The sequence below is a fragment of the Ipomoea nil genome, unplaced genomic scaffold (genome assembly GCF_001879475.1).
Source record: "Ipomoea nil cultivar Tokyo-kokei standard unplaced genomic scaffold, Asagao_1.1 scaffold3147, whole genome shotgun sequence".
NCBI classification, from domain to species: Eukaryota; Viridiplantae; Streptophyta; class Magnoliopsida; order Solanales; family Convolvulaceae; genus Ipomoea; species Ipomoea nil.
The window spans coordinates 355,416-374,555 of NW_017619575.1; the positions used below are offsets into that span (position 1 = coordinate 355,416).

The 19,140-nt window shown below is 37.7% G+C and overlaps 3 protein-coding genes and 1 long non-coding RNA gene across 10 annotated transcripts; 2 read left to right on the forward strand and 2 right to left on the reverse strand.

Moving 5' to 3' along the window:
- Nucleotides 1–50: 50 nt before the first annotated feature.
- Nucleotides 51–4,334, forward strand: LOC109167119 (tubby-like F-box protein 14). Of its 4 annotated transcripts, none has more exons than XM_019316046.1 (5): nucleotides 51–528; nucleotides 1,703–2,178; nucleotides 2,479–2,566; nucleotides 3,075–3,207; nucleotides 3,452–4,334. In XM_019316046.1, exons 2-5 carry the CDS (start codon nucleotides 1,831–1,833, stop codon nucleotides 4,173–4,175), a joined length of 1,293 nt encoding a protein of 430 aa, XP_019171591.1. In that variant the 5' UTR covers nucleotides 51–528; nucleotides 1,703–1,830; the 3' UTR covers nucleotides 4,176–4,334. The 4 variants fall into 4 exon arrangements, with proteins under 4 accessions (XP_019171591.1, XP_019171592.1, XP_019171593.1 ...); XM_019316047.1 differs by having other exon boundaries at nucleotides 1,709–2,178; XM_019316048.1 differs by lacking the exon at nucleotides 51–528 and adding an exon at nucleotides 566–585.
- A 4,791-nt stretch (nucleotides 4,335–9,125) lies between these two features.
- LOC109167121 (60S ribosomal protein L3-like) lies at nucleotides 9,126–12,559 on the forward strand. 3 transcript variants are annotated; one of them, XM_019316052.1, is made up of 6 exons: nucleotides 9,126–9,191; nucleotides 9,629–9,733; nucleotides 10,901–11,011; nucleotides 11,228–11,532; nucleotides 11,658–12,067; nucleotides 12,154–12,559. In XM_019316052.1, exons 2-6 carry the CDS (start codon nucleotides 9,649–9,651, stop codon nucleotides 12,410–12,412), a joined length of 1,170 nt encoding a protein of 389 aa, XP_019171597.1. In that variant the 5' UTR covers nucleotides 9,126–9,191; nucleotides 9,629–9,648; the 3' UTR covers nucleotides 12,413–12,559. The 3 variants fall into 3 exon arrangements, with proteins under 3 accessions (XP_019171597.1, XP_019171596.1, XP_019171598.1); XM_019316051.1 differs by having other exon boundaries at nucleotides 9,139–9,200; nucleotides 9,631–9,733; XM_019316053.1 differs by having other exon boundaries at nucleotides 9,188–9,335; nucleotides 9,631–9,733.
- Nucleotides 12,560–12,694: 135 nt separating this feature from the next.
- On the reverse strand, nucleotides 12,695–15,955 carry LOC109167123. Its single transcript, XM_019316059.1, has 2 exons — nucleotides 15,067–15,955; nucleotides 12,695–13,051 (listed from the first exon to the last, which is right to left on the reverse strand). The coding sequence occupies exons 1-2, from the start codon at nucleotides 15,679–15,681 to the stop codon at nucleotides 12,965–12,967; spliced, it is 702 nt and encodes a 233-aa protein (XP_019171604.1). The 5' UTR covers nucleotides 15,682–15,955; the 3' UTR covers nucleotides 12,695–12,964.
- A 1,501-nt stretch (nucleotides 15,956–17,456) lies between these two features.
- Nucleotides 17,457–19,090, reverse strand: LOC109167129. Of its 2 annotated transcripts, none has more exons than XR_002051789.1 (3): nucleotides 18,440–19,090; nucleotides 18,021–18,366; nucleotides 17,457–17,759 (listed from the first exon to the last, which is right to left on the reverse strand). It is a non-coding gene; the product is annotated as an uncharacterized LOC109167129 (long non-coding RNA). The 2 variants fall into 2 exon arrangements; XR_002051790.1 differs by lacking the exon at nucleotides 17,457–17,759 and having other exon boundaries at nucleotides 17,970–18,366; nucleotides 18,440–18,588; nucleotides 18,849–19,090.
- Nucleotides 19,091–19,140: the final 50 nt, after the last annotated feature.

Below are 19,140 nucleotides of genomic sequence, written 5' to 3' on the forward strand. Positions count from 1 at the left end.
AATACGGTTCATCTAAACACATTAAAGACACAATAATGATAGTACGTTTCTTGTAAAAAGGCGTCGTTAGTAAATGCTCGAAGTCTTAGGAGCATCAAGAGTCAAGACGTTGCTTCCTTCCTACAATAGCACTGTGCTTTCTAATACGGAGTGGTACTGAATTTACTTCTCTTCTCGCCAATAATTAACTGTAATTATTGCTAAGAACTACCAGTCTACCACTACGCATTCGTAGAGATTTTCTTCCTTTTTCCATCTTCTCCTACCCAGTCTGCGCCTGGTTCTTTGAACTGGATTTAATGTTAGGTTGGGGTCCGGGTGAGAGGAAAAGCAGAGTGAGAGAAAAAGTGGGTTAGGGAGTTAAAGCTTTAGGTGAAAAGTTCAAGACATACTTATATCAGCGCCCCAATTTCTGGGTCTGACCCATTTTTTATTGTTTTTTCTTTCTCTGATCTGCTTCATAGTTCTCTTAATTTTCGCCTTCCAATTATTGGGTGTCTTCATCTTTGCTGCATTTCTTCATCGAAGGTACAGATCTATCTCTGAGCCAAGTTTATGCACCTTCAGATCTTGCACAGTATCAGTGTGGGTCTCTATTAGCTCTGTTCAGATGTCTGTTCATGTTTGATCTGTATTTGTTGCCAAATATGCTGAAAACTTGTTATCTTACTGTGATTTGCATCTCCTGGACTCATATGCTGGAAAAATGACCCATTTTTGGTGGGTGATAAACTGGATATTATGCCATTTCAGTAAAGTCTTGGTTTTTCTTTAATTTTTTAATTTTTTTCCCCATTTTCTTGTTTTACTTGGCATGGTGAGGAAGATGAAGTTTCTAGCTTTTGCTGTGTACTGTAATATTTCCTGGGAAGCAAAGGGGAGTCAGTTAGCCTGTAGCTTTACTTACTGGAGGTTAATTTATCCCCTTTTACTTGTTTATGTTAGAAACACAGTTTACTTTGGTTGTTGTCTTCCCACTAGATAATGTGAATAAAATCAATAAATCGAGTCCAAAAGTTCAATTCTTTTTCTTTTGGTGGGTGAAAAGCCTTAATATCTGGAGAGTTATAGGTGAGCAGGTATTGAATATACTAAGTTTGAGGTTGTAATGGCATCAAATTCTTGGGTGGGTCTTGGGGACAACGTATTACATTATTTTGCTTTATGTGGCAGAACTATTTGCAAGTATGAAAACGAAAGATTCTTTGTGCAAGTTACTTAACTTAATACTCTTGGCGGATTGGCAGTGGCAAAAGTTTAGGCGGTGGCAAAAGTTTATCATGGTACTGCATTAAGTTAACAATGTAGCGTTTTGCATCTAAAATAATTTAGTTTGGCTTGTGGCTAGTCTTGCTTTCTAGGGGGCATGGGAATATTGAGCCTTTATTTGGATTTCCATAAAGTTAATTGCCCTGTATATGAGCGTGTAGTGGACCTTCTTAACTTAGTTGTTAATCTTGTTTTCTCCTTGGCAGCTAAAATTACAAAAGCAGAGTCTACTTTAAGAATCTAAAAAAGTTTTATGTGATAAAAGTCATGTCATTTGCTCTAAGGTCCATGTGAAGCTGCCACTTTGATTCAGCCTTTTCTTTTCTTTTTTCCTTTCACTTTTGCCTATTGAGTGCCTTTCTTGCTTTTCTCCCTTTGTCTTTTCATCAACTATTTGTTCTCATAGCCAAAGTGCTGTTTGTTTTTTGTCCAGTGACAGCCACATTCATTTGTCAAGTGAGCTTTAATGTACCGGAAAAAGGCTTAACCATAAAAAATGAGCTGAAGGGCAGTGATATTTACTCTGTTGTTTTGCTTTCTCTCCATCGTTTTCGAGATTAAATGTCGTTCCGTAGTATAGTTCGTGATGTTAGAGATAGCTTCGGGAGCTTTTCAAGGCGCAGCTTTGACGTTAGGCTGTCCGGCCATCACAGGGGAAGATCTCATGGTTCATTCCATGACTTAAGTGACCATTCCCCGGTGATCCAGAACAGCTGTTGGTCTAATCTCCCACCGGAGCTACTTTTTGATGTTATCAGAAGGTTGGAGGAGAGCGAGAGCACATGGCCTTCTCGTAAACATGTTGTCGCATGTGCTGCAGTTTGCAGGTCTTGGAGGGGCATGTGTAAGGAAATCGTTAGAGGCCCGGAATTTTGTGGAAAGCTCACTTTTCCCGTTTCACTGAAGCAGGTAGCTTTCTTCAAACTGTGATATACTTGTGTTTCGGTGCGAATTTGTTTTGATTATAATTGCCCTTTCATGTGTTTTTTCCTTTGAATATGCAATAATAAAATGGAGAATGTGGATCCTTTATGCCATAAGTCCTCAACTCCCTATTTCTCTTTTCCTCCCCCGCCATTCGTTTATAAAGCTAACATATGCTTGGCAATTGCTTGGTCATGAAAATGTCGTGCCACACTGACCCTCTAGAATTCTGTATTTACTAATTTTACAGAGAAAAATTGCTGAGTCTTTTTAATTTTCATACAGCCTGGATCTCGTGATGGAACTATTCAATGCTTCATCAAGCGTGATAAGTCTAACTTGACATACCATCTCTTCTTGTGTCTTAGTCCCGGTAAGCTAATTTTTCTATGTTTGCAATTGTATTCTTTTCTGGACTGTGTGTTGGGCGTCGGCCGGGTTGGCCGAGTTCAGCCCCTGCTCGATTCGAGACGTGGCAATGTGCTTACCATGGAGGGATGTGGTTAAATGGTTAATGTCCACCTACTTATAATCAATTGGTTTTCGGTAAGATATGACAACCAGATAGCCAAAGAACTATGTGTGCAGTCACATGATGGGTGACCCACTAGAAGTAAGCATAGTGCAGCGCTAAGATCCAACACTGTGTATAAATTAGTCCCGGTACAATTGCATTGAATTGTATGAAGTCTACAAATGGGGTGTTGATTACTAATTTATAGTCGTTTTACAAACGCCACTCTAATTAGTATGAATATTCTATACTTGCTCTTAGATTTGCTAAATGACACCGGCTTGTTTTGGTTTAAAGTTATTTCAATCAAGACATGCAATTGTTCCTATGTCCGACTATTGATACACTTTGCAACTTGACGTTTTAGCTTTGCTAGTTGAAAACGGGAAGTTCCTTCTCTCTGCAAAAAGAACTCGTCGAACTACTTGCACAGAGTATATCATCTCAATGAATGCCGAAAACATCTCTCAATCAAGCAACACATATATTGGAAAACTGAGGTAAGAACTTTTATCCTGTCTTATGTATTATATTCTAATGTCCCTTTTGTCTAAATTTCTATGTTTCCGAGGTTTTAATCTATTGTTACCTTAAAAAATGAAGTCCTATTGTATCTTCCATCTAACATTATTATGGTGGTTCTTGCAAATACAAAACCGCTCATCAATTTTCTGAATGTAACATTGTACCCTTAGATTATATTTCTTTTTACTGCCTCGTTTGTTAATAACTAATCTATTACAGATCAAATTTTCTCGGAACAAAATTTATAATATATGATACACAGCCTCCATGTAGTAGTGCACATATCCCTGCTCCAGGGCGTACGAGTCGAAGATTCTATTCCAAGAAAGTCTCTCCTAAAGTTCCAACGGGAAGCTACAGCATAGCTCATATCGCATACGAACTGAATGTGCTCGGGACGAGGGGCCCACGGAGAATGCACTGTATCATGCACTCGATTCCTGCTTCGTCACTTGATGCCGGTGGTACCGTGCCTGGACAACCGGAGCTTCTTCCGAGATCTCTCGAGGACTCGGACTCGTTCCGGAGCATGTCTTTCTCGAAATCTCTCGACCGTTCTACTGAATTCAGTAGTGCACGGTTTTCTGACATTGGCGTATCGTCCAGTGAGGACAATGATGGCAAGGCGAAACCTTTGGTTCTTAAGAACAAGGCGCCACGGTGGCACGAACAGTTGCAGTGCTGGTGCCTGAATTTTCGAGGACGGGTGACAGTTGCATCTGTGAAGAATTTCCAACTGATTGCCGCCACACAACCGGCTGCCGCCAATGCACCAACGACCTCCCAGCCGCCACCAAGCCAGCCAGATCACGATAAGGTCATCCTGCAGTTTGGGAAGGTTGGCAAAGATATGTTTACCATGGATTACCGATATCCCTTATCTGCATTTCAGGCTTTTGCTATCTGCTTGAGTAGCTTCGACGCCAAGTTGGCTTGTGAATAGAAGAGAAAACCATCCTCACATTAGGGTGTTACAGATTACAATTATAATCCCCTTATGTTTGTTTCCTGTTAGCTTATTGTCGTTTTCTTCGCCATTAGAATTGAAGTTTGTCGAAAATTCTATGAAGCATTTAAGGTATGATATCTCAGAGTTTTTTTATAAAAATTATCCCAAAATTATGTTATAATCTTAGAAGATAGTATCAGAAAAGTACTTGAACAGTTACACTCACCATAATGCAACAGATTAAGGTCTGCATTATTGTTCTAACCATTATTTTCTGTCTCTCTTAATCTGTAAACTGTTAATGTTGGGAAGATTCATGCTACATAACACCTTTAACTCCCAAAAAGACAGGCAGCTTCGCAGTGTTTGTGTTGTGTTCCCTGCCTAACCAGATTCTCCATTTTCTTGTCTTAGAATATGGTCCTAAATGAGGTTTCTCAGCAGCTGCAGACTGTTAGCTTATCTTGTCAAGGCTTGTGAGCTTGTCTCATCAACATTGAGCACTTGGGATCTCATCAACTTTGAATCAATAAAAGCACTAATATGTGTAAACTCAACTGGTTAACTAATACAAAGAAGGCTGATAGTTCTGTTTCGTTAACCTCCAAAGCACTAGACAGTATTTTTTATGTTGGTTTTTGTTTTAATGTTTTGTGTAATCAGGGGTATGCCCCGGTGTCACATGTATTTGGACGTTTGTTTTATATTTACATTCCGATTTGACGTATGAAAGCCTGTAGACTATTGAATAGTCCTGGGAAATCTCAAACTGGTTAACCAATCCAAAGAAAGTTGATAATTCTGATTCGTTAACGACCGTATGGTGCAACGCATATAAAACTCTGTAGACCATTGAATCACATATCTAGGTTGATAGCTATGCTTCGTTAACAGTCGTAGGGCGCACACATATAAAAACTAGTAGACCATTGAATCACATTCACATGTTGATAGTTATGTTTCGTTAACGGCCGTATAGTGCAATACATATGAAAACCTGTAGACCTTTGATTCATGTCACACTATTTACCTCTTTGACCAAAATTTAAGATAGGAACATAAGAACAGGTAAGAGCTTTTCAAAATTAGGAAGATTTGACCACAATTTGACTTCCTTTAACTAATAATCTAGAACTCATCTGACTCAATAAGGAAGGTCTTTTTCTTAACCGTTGTTGGGGTAACTTAAACTATATGCAGTGTCAGTTCACATTCGTGCCATACTTTAATTGAATTGATATACACGAGAAATTGCTTGTATGTGCTGGAAGCCTAGAATGGTATGTTCAAGTAATCTTAGGCCACATTTGGTATATCACACTTGTAAAAACTGATAATATAATCAATTTCATTTATAAATGACAAAAATTGATGCTTTTTATAAAGTTTTGGGGAATGCTTATTATAATTTTGTATATCTTTCTTTTATTTCGAATGATAAAATTCACAATTATTGTGTACATTAGATAAATTTTACTTTTTCCACAAAATATTGTACTACATATTCAACCAATAAAATGTTAACAAGAAAGAACTTCTTTATTATAGTCGAGGGTTCTTTATTATAGTCGAAGATAATGATTCTAATGCTAATAATAATAATAATATAACATAAATCAACTTAGTTAACGTGAATGTACACTCTCGTTCCTTAATAGAGCTTGGGAGTTCGAACTCCTCTCGTATAAAAGGATATAATATAACCCCAAAAAAAAAAAAATTGTAAAACAAAATTCTCAAATTGATGCATGGCAAACGGGCCTTATCTAAGTGAGGCGGTGAATTTGTTTGATTGTAATGTGAATAACAGCGGGGCGGTGAAACCGTGAAATTGACGGGGATGTCAAAATTACGAAAGTAGACATCAAGGAACCTCCCTTCCAACGGCCCCTATAAATACGGCTAAAATACACCCAAAAGAATCAGATATTTTCGTCATTACCTCTTCAAGCAGGAAACTCCGCCTCAACTCTCCTCCAATCCCACCCTGTTTTCTCCCTCTCCCACGAAACCCCATTTCCGCGATCTCTCTCTCTACACTCTACGCAGAAATACTACACGCTTGTCTCCGTCTATACGTATAGTTTGTGCCTGATTGGTAGAACGATGAAGAAATTAGCATCCGCAAGGAAGGAGAGGAGTTGCGAGGGCATGGAATCGAGGCTGACGGAGCCGGAGATGGACGCGGCTTTGCAGCTGATTCAGCTAAGCGGCGATTCGGATAGCGGGAGGTATTGCAACAACGCCGCCGGCGACGAGGAAAGCGTGACTGACGCCATGTCTTCCGCCTCCGTAAATGAGGAGAATAATCTAGAAGAAGCGGCCCTGGAGGCGTGCCCGCCTAGGAAACGGAAGTTCCGATCCCTCGTCGATCTCTACCAGGTCACCAAGCCCGTATCCATGACCATGAAGCATGGTGTAGGTAACAAATCTGGAAAATAATTTCAAAAATATACTACTGTATAAAGCTAGATAAACCTACTGGCCTGAAGATGTAATTATCCAAAAATTACTGTATAATTACTGTATTGTCTGAATAATAGCTAGTTTTTTAGTCTGAACTTCCTCATAAAACTAATCTGTAACTGTGTTCATTTTCCTTCCTCATAAAACTAATCTGTAACAGCGTAACTATTTTGTATATACTTCGTGTCTTCATATACTAGTCTGAACATATATATTTTGTATATACTTCAATTCGCGTCTTCATTAACATCTTTCTTAATTTCATAAATTTTCCGGAGATCTTCATACATGTATAGCTATGCATATTGTATGTATAGTTCGAATCTAAGGGACATTTTGGCATTTTTGGGGATGTTTTTAGTTTTGCTTTTTGTATTTAATCTTCCCTCGAAACCAAAACGATGCATGCTTTGGTTTGCTTGTGAATGTAAAACATTTTTTTGGCTTTTTAGTTCGTCTGTGGGCTGATGATTCCATAGCGTTGATGAGTGATGAGGGATGATTTTTGATGAATGTGACTAACAACGGTTGGTTGGCATGCGATAGTTTAAAAACGAAAATTAAATATGAAAAACGTTTTTCTCGTTTACTTGTATATTCTTCCCATGTGGCCATTTTATAATTTAACAACTTATAAAAATTGGATATTTCTGGATTGATTATTACTTGGTTGTTATATTAATATATATTGATTGATGTTCTAGTTCGATATATAATAGTCCATTGATGTATAAAACAAGTTGTAATTTGAAATACCATGGAATCCTGCTTGTTTACCAAGCAACGATCAAGTGGCCTTTGAAGGCCAAAGGCCGATTTTTCTAGAGGCTTCTCGACACTACAATTCAGTCGCTAGAACAAGTCCTGCCATAACAAGTTCTAACGTATGAAAGCATGATATTCTAACGTTTTGTGTCTTTTGAATAAAAAATGTTTCATTGTTCTTACAACATTGATTTAGTAGATGAAATTTTGTACTTTAATTAAGACTTGTTTCTGATGTGAGGATTTGATTCCTATTTAAAATATTGTGGATTTAGATTTATGTCATATTTGGTAACATAGTTAACTTATCAGTAAATTTTTGAGTTATTGACTACTATTAGCTGTTTGACTTGGTTAAATAATCAATATAAGTGTTTGATTAATTAGCTTTTCGTAATAGTTTATTGCTCCAAAACGTGAAAATTCAAAAAGTTGCTTAAAGTAGTTTTTTTTGATCAACTTTTTAAGATAGTCATTTTGTATTAATAAGCTATCAATTAACATCTATTTATCAAACATCTTTCTATAATAATCAACTAATGCTATCAAATAGTGAAATCTACTAACCTAATCAGTAATCAGCTAGCAACTATCAACTAGTAGCTATTTACCAAACATCTCTTAGTCTCGAAGCATATCTGACAAATTATACTGTGAACTATGATATGTGGCCTTGGTGGGGGCAAATTATGCTATGCGCACGGTGCTAAAACGGCGTCGTTTTCCGTGAAAACGACGCTGTTTTAACTATAAAAAAAAAATTTGTTCGAAACGCCGTTAACGGCGTTAACGACATATTCGTTATGAAATTATGAATATACAGTTATGACATTATGAATGTACAGTTATAGAATTATGAATGTATAGTTATGGAATTATGAACTTACAATTATGAACATAGAGCTTCGAAAATTATGAATGTTCAGTATGGAATTATGAATGTACAATTATGGAATTATGAATGTACAGTTATGAAATTATGAACATAGAACTCTGACATTATGAACTTACAATTATGAACATAGAGCTTCGAAAATTATGAATTTACAGTTATTGAATTATGAATGTACAGTTACGGAATTATGAATGTACAGTTATAGAATTATGAATGTACAGTTATGGAATTATGAATGTACAGTTATGGAATTATGAATGTACAGTTATGAAATTATGAACACAAAGCTGTGAATATATGCTCCTATAACGAAGCGGTCTGAAATTAAATTTTTTTTTTTTTTTTAAAAAAGAAGGAAGATAACGGTGCCTGACGGCACCGTTATCCGTGCCCATGAAGCACGCTGGGCACGAGCCCACAGCATAACTATCCCTTGGTGGGGGCAAATTATTATGTAGACCATGATCCACATAGTGTTGTATGGACCATTAAAGAAAGTACATTTTTAATGTATTAAAAATACATTATTTGTGTACTGAATATACATTATATACAATAATATAATTTTTTCAATACAAAGTATATTTTACTAAAAGTACGCTATTTGTGTACTAAATGTATATTATTTTATAGTATACAAAATATGGTTCATAGAATAATGATTGCTTGATGGGTGTAATATCGGGTAATAAGTAATAGTTGGGCCGGATGCTGATAAGCCCAGTAATGGGTTGGACCAAATGCTGTAATTTATTCATGGGCCACGAGCCCATCTAGCAGTGATCCAGCGCATCATGTCTTATGAGACAAATATATACGCATCTCACTTTTTTTTTAGGGTTTTCGTTATTGACTGAAGCTCTGCAGCCGGTTGCCATTCGCCAATCGCCAAGGTACGCTGCTTACGTTTCTCCATCTCTCGTCAGCTGTTATCCCCTCGAGCATTACAAGTTGAACTCTCATTGATCTCCACTGAATTCATTTGTAGTTCGTTGAAATGAGCTTTTATTCTGTGTATATGTATCTATGTATGTAACTCATGCAATCGTTAAATTGAGCTTTTTGTTTCTAATGTTGATGCGATTGTTTATATGTCTCTGTATGCTGATGTATACGAAGGCTATGTCACAATGCGTTTCACATCTGCATTTCTTCATGTTAATATTTAAATTAGTTTTATTAGTTGTTAGCTCATTGCTCGAATTTACTTTATTTTTGGTTACTTCAGAAATTTTTTCTACAAATTACTCGTATTATTGTTTATGTTTGATTTTATGTGTGCTTTAAAAAATAAAATAAAATTGTTTTCGGTTTTGGTAACAGGCTGTGATTCCAGGAAGGATGTCGCACAGGAAGTTTGAGCACCCAAGGCATGGGTCCCTTGGATTTCTTCCCAGGAAGCGTGCTTCTCGTCAAAGGGGAAAGGGTACTTTATCTTATTTTTAAAATTTCATTTAATATAATTAGCTCTAAATTGTAATGTCATTTTTTCTATAGAGAGTTTTGATGAAGTTTACTTTCTGGATCTTGATGCAATGCTTGTAGTTCATAAGATATTGATCTTAAAGTGTCTCTGATGGAAGATTTGAATTTTTTTTACTTCCATTATGTTGTTGGTTATTTATTCCTTGGTTCCAATTGTATTTTGTGGTTTGGTACCTATTTGTTGCTTGCAAGTGCTTTTCAAACTTAGAGTAGCAAGTAGCACTTGCTATCGTTCTATGAGCATTTCTGAAAAAAAAACTCTAGGTTACTCAATGTATATCTGTTGTTTATTAGTGTGTTGGATAATTCGTTCTACTCTAATTTCTGTTATCAATTGCTGACTTTTATTATTCTCATCCAGTTTATGTAATGCATATCTACACCATTGTTTTTCAATTTAGTGCTTTTAATTGTACTCTTTAAGATTTTAGCAATGTTGTAGAAGGCGCTAGGCTCTAGTCGGACGCCTAGAGCCTAGAGTGCCTAGGTGCCGCCTAGGTGGCCTAATAATCTGAGTATATTGTCCCCACTTTTCCCACTCAGGGTTGGGTTTGAAGATGTTAGACTGTTATAATCCCTCAAACTAGTGAACCACATATGTTAGATGGTTAGTTGAGTACATGGCTGGAGGAATATAGAAGAGGAGTAGCCGAGCAAGAAAAAAACCACTTGGCCGAGTTGAGTGCTAACTGTTGGTCATTAACTCGCCCGAGTGAGGCACCCAACTTGGCCTAGTTAGGCACTCAACTCGGCGCCTAGAGCACCTAGTCGGACGGTTAGTCGGCGGGCCGACTAAAAGCCGCCTTGGGCTGAAATTTCCTCGGCCTAGGGGTGCCTAGGTGGCCGCCTAGGCCAATTTTTACAACACTGGATTTTAGATAATAACTCGCCCGAGTGAGGCACCCAACTTGGCCTAGTTAGGCACTCAACTCGGCGCCTAGAGCACCTAGTCGGACGGTTAGTCGGCGGGCCGACTAAAAGCCGCCTTGGGCTGAAATTGCCTCGGCCTAGGGGTGCCTAGGTGGCCGCCTAGGCCAATTTTTACAACACTGGATTTTAGATAAATCACTACACTTGAATTTTGATGTCCTTTTCTTAACTGTTGCAGTGAAGGCATTCCCCAAGGATGACCCAACCAAGCCATGCAGGCTAACTGCATTCTTGGGTTACAAGGCTGGTATGACCCACATTGTCAGAGAAGTTGAGAAACCTGGCTCCAGTAAGTTTTATGACCTCATATGCTTTGTAGTTGGGTTTTTGTATTTTTCCAATGTTGTTAGATTACTAGATTACCATATTCTAATGGTAGCTTCATATTGCTAATATATTCTCTTAAAACTGTGCTGTCTGGTACCATCAGGAAATTTTCTTTTAGTATTTTGTAATAACAATCATTTTGCAACGTTAATCTGATATCCTAGCTTTTCTGATGTAGAACTTCACAAGAAAGAGACATGTGAGGCAGTGACAATTGTCGAAACACCTCCAATTGTGATTGTTGGAGTTGTTGGCTATGTGAAAACCCCTCGTGGACTTCGCTCCCTCAACACTGTTTGGGCTCAACATCTGAATGAGGAGGTGAGGAGGAGGTTTTACAAGAACTGGGTCAAATCAAAGAAGAAAGCTTTCTCCAAGTACTCAAAGAAGTACGAGTCTGAGGATGGAAAGAAGGATATCCAGGCACAGTTGGATAAGTTGAAGAAATATGCATGTGTCATTCGTGTTTTGGCTCACACCCAGGTACAAACTTATAACAACCAAAAATTGTAAATTTTTCTAATGTATTTTCAAATAATGATTATATTGTTATGTTTAACTTGACATAATTATTATTTGGCCATTTCCCATCATGTAATATAATGCAGATAAGGAAGATGAAGGGACTGAAGCAGAAGAAGGCTCACCTGATGGAGATCCAGGTGAATGGTGGGACAATTGCGCAGAAGGTTGACTTTGCATATGGCTTCTTTGAGAAGCAGGTACCTGTTGATGCTGTGTTCCAGAAGGATGAGATGATCGATATCATCGGTGTCACAAAGGGTAAGGGTTATGAAGGTGTTGTTACACGATGGGGTGTAACACGTCTTCCTCGTAAAACCCATAGAGGTTTACGCAAAGTTGCCTGTATTGGTGCATGGCATCCTGCTAGAGTTTCCTTCACTGTTGCCCGTGCCGGTCAGAATGGTTACCATCACCGCACTGAATTGAACAAAAAGATCTATAAGCTTGGCAAGGCAGGACAGGAGTCCCATACAGCAATAACCGAGTTTGACAGGTCTGACATTGCATAATGATATTATTTATTTTCATCATACTATAATTTTCTTCTATCAACAATTTATCTCTCCAATGATATAACAGGACTGAGAAAGACATTACTCCTATGGGTGGATTTCCTCACTATGGTGTTGTGAAGGATGACTTCATCTTGATCAAAGGTGGCTGTGTTGGCCCCAAGAAAAGAGTTGTTACGCTCCGCCAAACTCTGCTCAACCAGACCTCACGTGTTGCTCTCGAGGAGATTAAGCTCAAATTCATCGATACTTCCTCCAAGTTTGGACACGGTCGTTTCCAGACCACACAGGAGAAGCAGAAATTCTATGGTCGTCTCAAGGCTTAAGTTCCCTGTTATATCACAGTTTTTTTCGTGTCTTCATTTTGGAATTTTGAAATTTTGTTTTGTCTTTTGTAAAACAACCAGAGTACATTTTAGCTATACCCTACCCAAGGCTTGTTTTCATCAAGTGATTGATTTTGCAACCATACCCTTTATACTTTTTTCTATTAGAAAGCACTTGGTGTGGTTAATAGTACATAGAAATAGAGAAAGGAGGATGCGAGAAAATGCATTCACCACAAAGTGACATTCTCAATAATTAAAGAGATAAGTATACAGTTAAAATGAGGCGAGTGAAAGAAAAGCAGAATTAGGAGGTGGAATCAGTAGGTCCAACGCTTTACAACGAGGATCAAAATCAAAATTTCCCGAAAATGGTGTTATACATAAACTCAATTAAATACAATTTGTGGCTGACCGATTAATCTTCCAGGCAACACTGCATCTATTACCATCTGCGACTGAGGGCAAAAACGCTCAGCCCCTCTCTCTCTCTCTATCTATCCTTGGGAGCAAGAGAGGAGAGTGTAATGAAGAAGTAACTGTAGGCCATATTCATACACTTAATCCATCAAAACCACACTGCTTGTATGTGAGAGCTTGTTTTCTTGGGCTGATTGCTATCGTGCAATCCACAGACACCTGCCCATTCCATACACAAGTAAACAGTAGGGTTTAGAAAATAGTTATGAACAAATACTACATTATAACAGAGTTAGTAGTATTAAAAAAAATTTATTATCATTTGCACAACACGGGATACTATGTTATTATTATTATTGTGTATTTTCTTGAAAATTACAGTTATTATTATTATTATTATTTTAAAAAAAGAGTAAAGCATAATCCACAAATAAACCATAAAACAACAACCGCACCCTCCCTCCCTATCTTCCGCCAGGAAACAACAACATTGTGAAGGTTTTCATGAAACTGTTGCTGCCGTGGTTGCCTAGTGCAGCGCATGTTAATTTTCTTTGTCTTGTTGCGAAAATTGAAAATTAACCCAAAGTAATTGGAAGAGAACAAAATGTACGATCAAAACATGTACAACGACCGCCATAAAACACTCCTAAATGTTGTCCCAGTAATGTTCAAAATAATGGGCATCACGATGAAGGGTCCCACTCCTCCCTCCATTATTGATCTTGGCTTTTCACAAAACCACACCTTATAAAATATAAACAAAGAAAAATATAATATAATATTCTACATAAATTATTAATCCAACCGCTCCCCACTTCCACTCAATGAGACTGTCCATGTTTCCCCTGTGTTTTTACCATTTCATACTTTCTCAGTCAGCAGGCAATACTTGTTCTCTCCTTGATTTCCTCATATATTAGGAAAACAACCCTTTCCGTTTTGTCCTTCTTTGGATGTAAAATTGTGGAGTGAAAAGTAAAATATGGACCAATATTTCTTTTTTACAGCCAAAACCTAGTGAAAAAGTAAGAACAGAGGGACAACTCCAAACTCCAATTTTTCCCATTTCAAAGAGGTGCATATATGCTTTTAATAGTTAAAAATGCTACAAACAAAAAATATTGGGTTAACATATGCCAAGGAGTAGGTGCTAATACAATAAGTAATGTTACTTGCTTCAATAATTTTATTTTAGGCAACAAAATACTTTTTGTCCTTTAATTCTAATTTTTAGTGTAGATTTAGTAATTCAGTTATTTATAGCATAAATTTTAAAAATCTATTACATGCATGGACACCCTTAATCAAACTCTTGATATTACAAGCATTGATAAGACATCTTTATCATGTGGGTCTAAAAAAAAAAGTATCTTCGACAAGGATTTGAGTAACACAAGGACCGACCATGATCACAACTACGGAATTAAAAGTATCATTTCCTCTAATTTTAAAATATACATTTTTTATATTTTAAAATTAGAGAAATTAAAATGACACTTTTAATTCCGTAGTTGTCACAGAAAAATTGCTAGACGACCAAAAAAGGCACAAAATTAATACTGAGGATGAGAAATGGTCGGTTTGAAAGTTGAGGATCAAAAGTGGCAAAACTATAATATTTGGAAAACCAAAAATGATATTAACACTATATATATATATATATAGTGAATGAAAAAAAAATGTGTTTATATATATATAATGGGTCACGAGAGAAACCCGGTGTGTGTTTGTGTATATATTCATATCTGTATATGTATAATATATAGTCCGTATGAAATTAGCACTACTATTTCCACTATGTTGGGGAAATTGCAAGCCTAAACCATAACTACTGCACTCAAGGCAATTCATTAACCACCCCCCTGGCAACCGTAGACCCCACGAGTAAACAAAAAATATTCCGCGGCTAGAATTCGCACATAATAAAAAGACCAAAAACTGAGAAAAGTGAATGCAGGAGCGAGGCGCATTCTAGCAAAAGCAGAAAGTGACAGTGGTACATGTTAGCAAACGCAGATAGAGAGAGAGAGAGTGTGTGTGTGTTTCATATTGGTGTGAAAGCAGAGAGGTGAAATCCGAATTTCTAAGCAAAAAAAAAAGTGAATACTACTGGCAATGCGTGAAATTCTAGAGAGAGAAAAAGAAGAAGCGTAAATCGGATTCTGGTATGGATGTTGATATGTAGAGAAAGGAAAAGGTGAACCGACAATAGTAGTTGGAGAAATGCTAACCTCGACCCCGGGAGAAGTGAACCCGAGAATCCGGATTTTGGCGCCGACATCGCCGAGGACCCGCAACTCGACCCGGTCGTTAACCGTAGCGTCGCGGAGCAAAGCATCGCCATCAGTTTGGAGCAAGCTGACCCGATCCACGACGATGGTGGTCTGGACCCGGCGGATACTGTGGGCGGGCTGGTAGAAAGCGGGGACGATGCCCCGCCCCAGTGGAATTCCGCGGTACATGATGGTGAATCGGGCCTCGTCGTACTTGATTCCGACCTTGTTGTCGTTGGCGGCGGCGAACACCATGCGGATGTTGAGGGAGAAGGAGGCGGAGGCCGCGGCGGCGGCGGCGGAGGTGGAGGAGATGCCGACGTACTGGACTCCAACTTGCTGGAGATCAAATTGGGGTTTCTTAGGCTTGAGAGCGAGAACAATAACGAGAATGACGGCAATGACTAGCAACGCCATGAAAGTGAAGAGGAGGAAGAGGCAGCAGCAGCAGCCTTTGAAGGAAGCCTTGGAGGAGGAAGAGGAGGAATGTGGAGGCGGGTAGTAGTGATGGTGGCTCGGAAGCGGCGGGTGAGGGATGCGGCCATTGGTGCTCTCACTAGGTCTGGAGTTCATTTTTGCTCTTACTGAAGAAGATGAATATGATTGGGTTGAACTGAAGATGGAATAATTGGGAAAGTGAAGCCCCACCCCTCTCTCCTCTCTCCTCTCTCTCTCTCTCTCTCTCCTTCGCTTCTGCTACTTTGCGTGCGTTGTGGGATAGAGGAGAAGGGGGTTGGGGGGTCGGCGAAAGATGATGAACGGTGGAGAGAGAGAGGAGCTATGAGGTGGGAGAGATGGGTTGCTTACAAATTAAAAAAATTAAAGGGGAGGGAGAGGGAGAGAGAGAGAGAGATAGAGAGAGCATTAGCCATAAAGTGATGAGTTAATATATAGAAATGATGAGAGTATTTTATGCTGCTTCTATGTGCATTATTATGTGTTGCGTTGTTGTTATTCAATATAATTCCCACTTTTCATTCATTTTAATATTAATGATTACTCATTAAGAAAAACAAAATTTAGTGAATCACCTTAGACTTTACTGCTTATTGCCAACATCAGAGACATATTCTTTTTTTTTTTTTTTTTTAACTAATGACAATATAATTCCTAATTTTTAAATTTAATTTTATTTAAAATTATTAAAATAAATGAAATGTTTGATATCCTATTTAAACATTATTTCATAATTTTAAAATTTGCCATCCATATTTTCCAAATGTAGCAATAACAATATGGAGTAAGATAACGGTTTCTCATTAACGGCGGCATATAACCCTTCAACACAGATTTGTAAAGCAAGAAGTTGAATTGGTTGGGGGTGGAGCGTTGCTTAATTATGAAGTCATAGGAAACTCCAATACATCTTTCCCACACCTTTCAAATATATCTCATTTAAAATGACACCACAGGCAATGTTTCAGTGAAACTTGTTCTCTTCAACAATCTTTGAGGGTATATGGTGGACTAACTTTTTGCTATTTATTAATTAATTATTTATTTATTTATTTTTTTTTTTAAAGTTGTGTGGATATCTTTAACACAGACTTATTTAGAAGTATATAATTAATATTCTTTTTCCTCTTCGAGATGGTCCTGCTTTATGCAATTATGCTGAAATGGACACATGCAAAAAGGGAGCTGCAAAAAGAATATGGCTTTAACCACAATAGCATACCTTGCTATGTTATTATGTATACCTACACTTTCCTGAAGGATGAACTGCTACTAAACAACTTCTATTTTCTTCATTCCTTAGCCAATTCCTCCTAATTTCCTCTTTGAAAATGGCAAATTAACTTCATTCAGATCTAAACCTCAAACCAAAGAGGCAATGGGTTTAATACCCAACCAAAAGGGACCTGAAAGTCAAGCCTACATTTACTTTTTTATTCTTTTTGAGTAACAAGGAAACAAGCAATCACTATTCAAAACTGCACACGAGGTAAATCCAACATAGTGATCCTAGCTGGCAAAGGATGACAAAAGGTAAATCAATCTAAGTTGTCCATAGCCGATCAGTTCAAAACAAGAAGGTCAATAGACAGCGCTCTCGCTGAGAGACGAACTTGTAACTTTGTGGTTACCAAGTGACTACATTTTCTTTTATACTTTCCTTTATCCAAATAGTAACCGTACCATAAAAATATTAGTTCAGTAAAATAAAAGCCATATAGGAGGTGAGCTCAATTTACTTTTTATAGGCCTAGAGGTGGGTTCATGGGACCCAAGATATAATACGGAGAAGTTAGGATAAGTGGGTTAAAAAAAAAAAAAGGAGGCAGATAGGCAGTAATTTATTTATTATTTTCTTAATAAGAAAAAGAAAAATGAAATTGTCGGCAATCACACTCCCAAGTCATGTGCATTTTTGACTTTGGAGGTGGGAGAAAGTAAGAAATGGCTTGAAATGTAATCCATGTTATCGCAATTATATGTGGAAATGGTAAGCAAACAAATCAAATCATCTGTCAGTAAAGTAAATAGAAGTATGAAACTAATCAAGAAAGCCCAATAATTTTTGTATTCATTCCTTACCTCTACCGTTTGAATAGATGATGAGATCAAGGATTGAGTAGAACACGATCCTTCCCAATTGTCACCCTTCTTGCTATATCGAATTTACATTCGAATACAGTACCCTGAAACGACTAAACAAATGCAACAAAACATAATGATTAAGGTGTAACCTAACCAAGATAACAAGAGATCCACACTTGTAATCACGAGGTCACGAGTTCGAATTCTTACCCTCTTGATTTGAACCGATCAGCTATGAATAACCTAAACTGATTTTTTACTTGGTCATTTGCCGGCTAGAGTCACATGGCAAGATTTACCTACACCTGAAAGAGTAGGGTGAAAACCAGTAAAAGTAACTCAGATGCTAACAAAGCATGAAATAGAGATACCATAAACATCTTCATTGTTGTCGCCACTTGGGGGCTTTCCAGTCTTGGCGGTCCATTCTGAAGCCTGCGGGTTTCTAGCTCTCTTGAAGATTAGGTGCATCATTGTTTGTTCTCTTACCTCTCCTGCCCATATTGCCACTTCTCTAGCTCTTTTTCAACATTTGCAACATGTTCTTTGGCAATTTGCTTCTGATACTGTGACAAGTTTTCTCTCCTACCAGCTTTAAGTTCTTGGAATATCTGAAACTCAGAGTGACATGTAAAATCAGCAGGGAATATAGCACTTTCTTTCACGTGTATCAAACAAGGGTCCTTTTGTATTCTTTCCACACAATTTTTTGTATTCCTGCAAAATATTCAGTATTTCCATATAGCTATTCTACATTTAATCCATAACACCATCAAGATATAAACTATACCTTCTGGACCAATTGGAGGGGTTGATTTCTTTCATCATGGCTTGCAGACTTGCAGTTCCATTTTCCAAGCTTCTTTCCACAGCTGAATCCTTCTAATCTTCAACAGCTTTAGAACCCTCCTCCCAAGATCGCACCCATCTCCAACATTTCTAACCAAAACATTAAAAAAAAATTTGAAATATCCATTAAATGACTTTGGCATTAGAGGGGCCAAAGTTTTTCTATGGCTTTTTCAGAGCTTGTTGATCCTCAGCCTCATTCTTCTCCGTCAAAAAATCAACCATTAAACATAAATTCAATTAATTAATTGAGAACAATTAGCTATAAAAATCTCTTATTATATTTTATTTCGATTTCTACATATAGGCAGAAGAGAATTAAAGCTGATCACCGCCATTAGCGTCAGAACTCTAAGAACCAGCGCGCGAAAAACCACAGCGACGAAGAACACCTTGAATCACGAAGCCTCTCCGTTATCATAATAGCTAACGACACTTTAGGTGTTGAAAATCCAGCAAATATTGCAATGTGATACGAGCCTAATTCCTTTTCAGCGTACAGACGCACTCTACTCGCATACATGTACACAGAAATACCAACATACATGTATATATTTAGATACATACAGATACCAGGGGAGAGAGGAGAACGGAAAACACCTCGCATCGTTGGCGATTCGATTGAGTTCTGAGTTCTGAGTT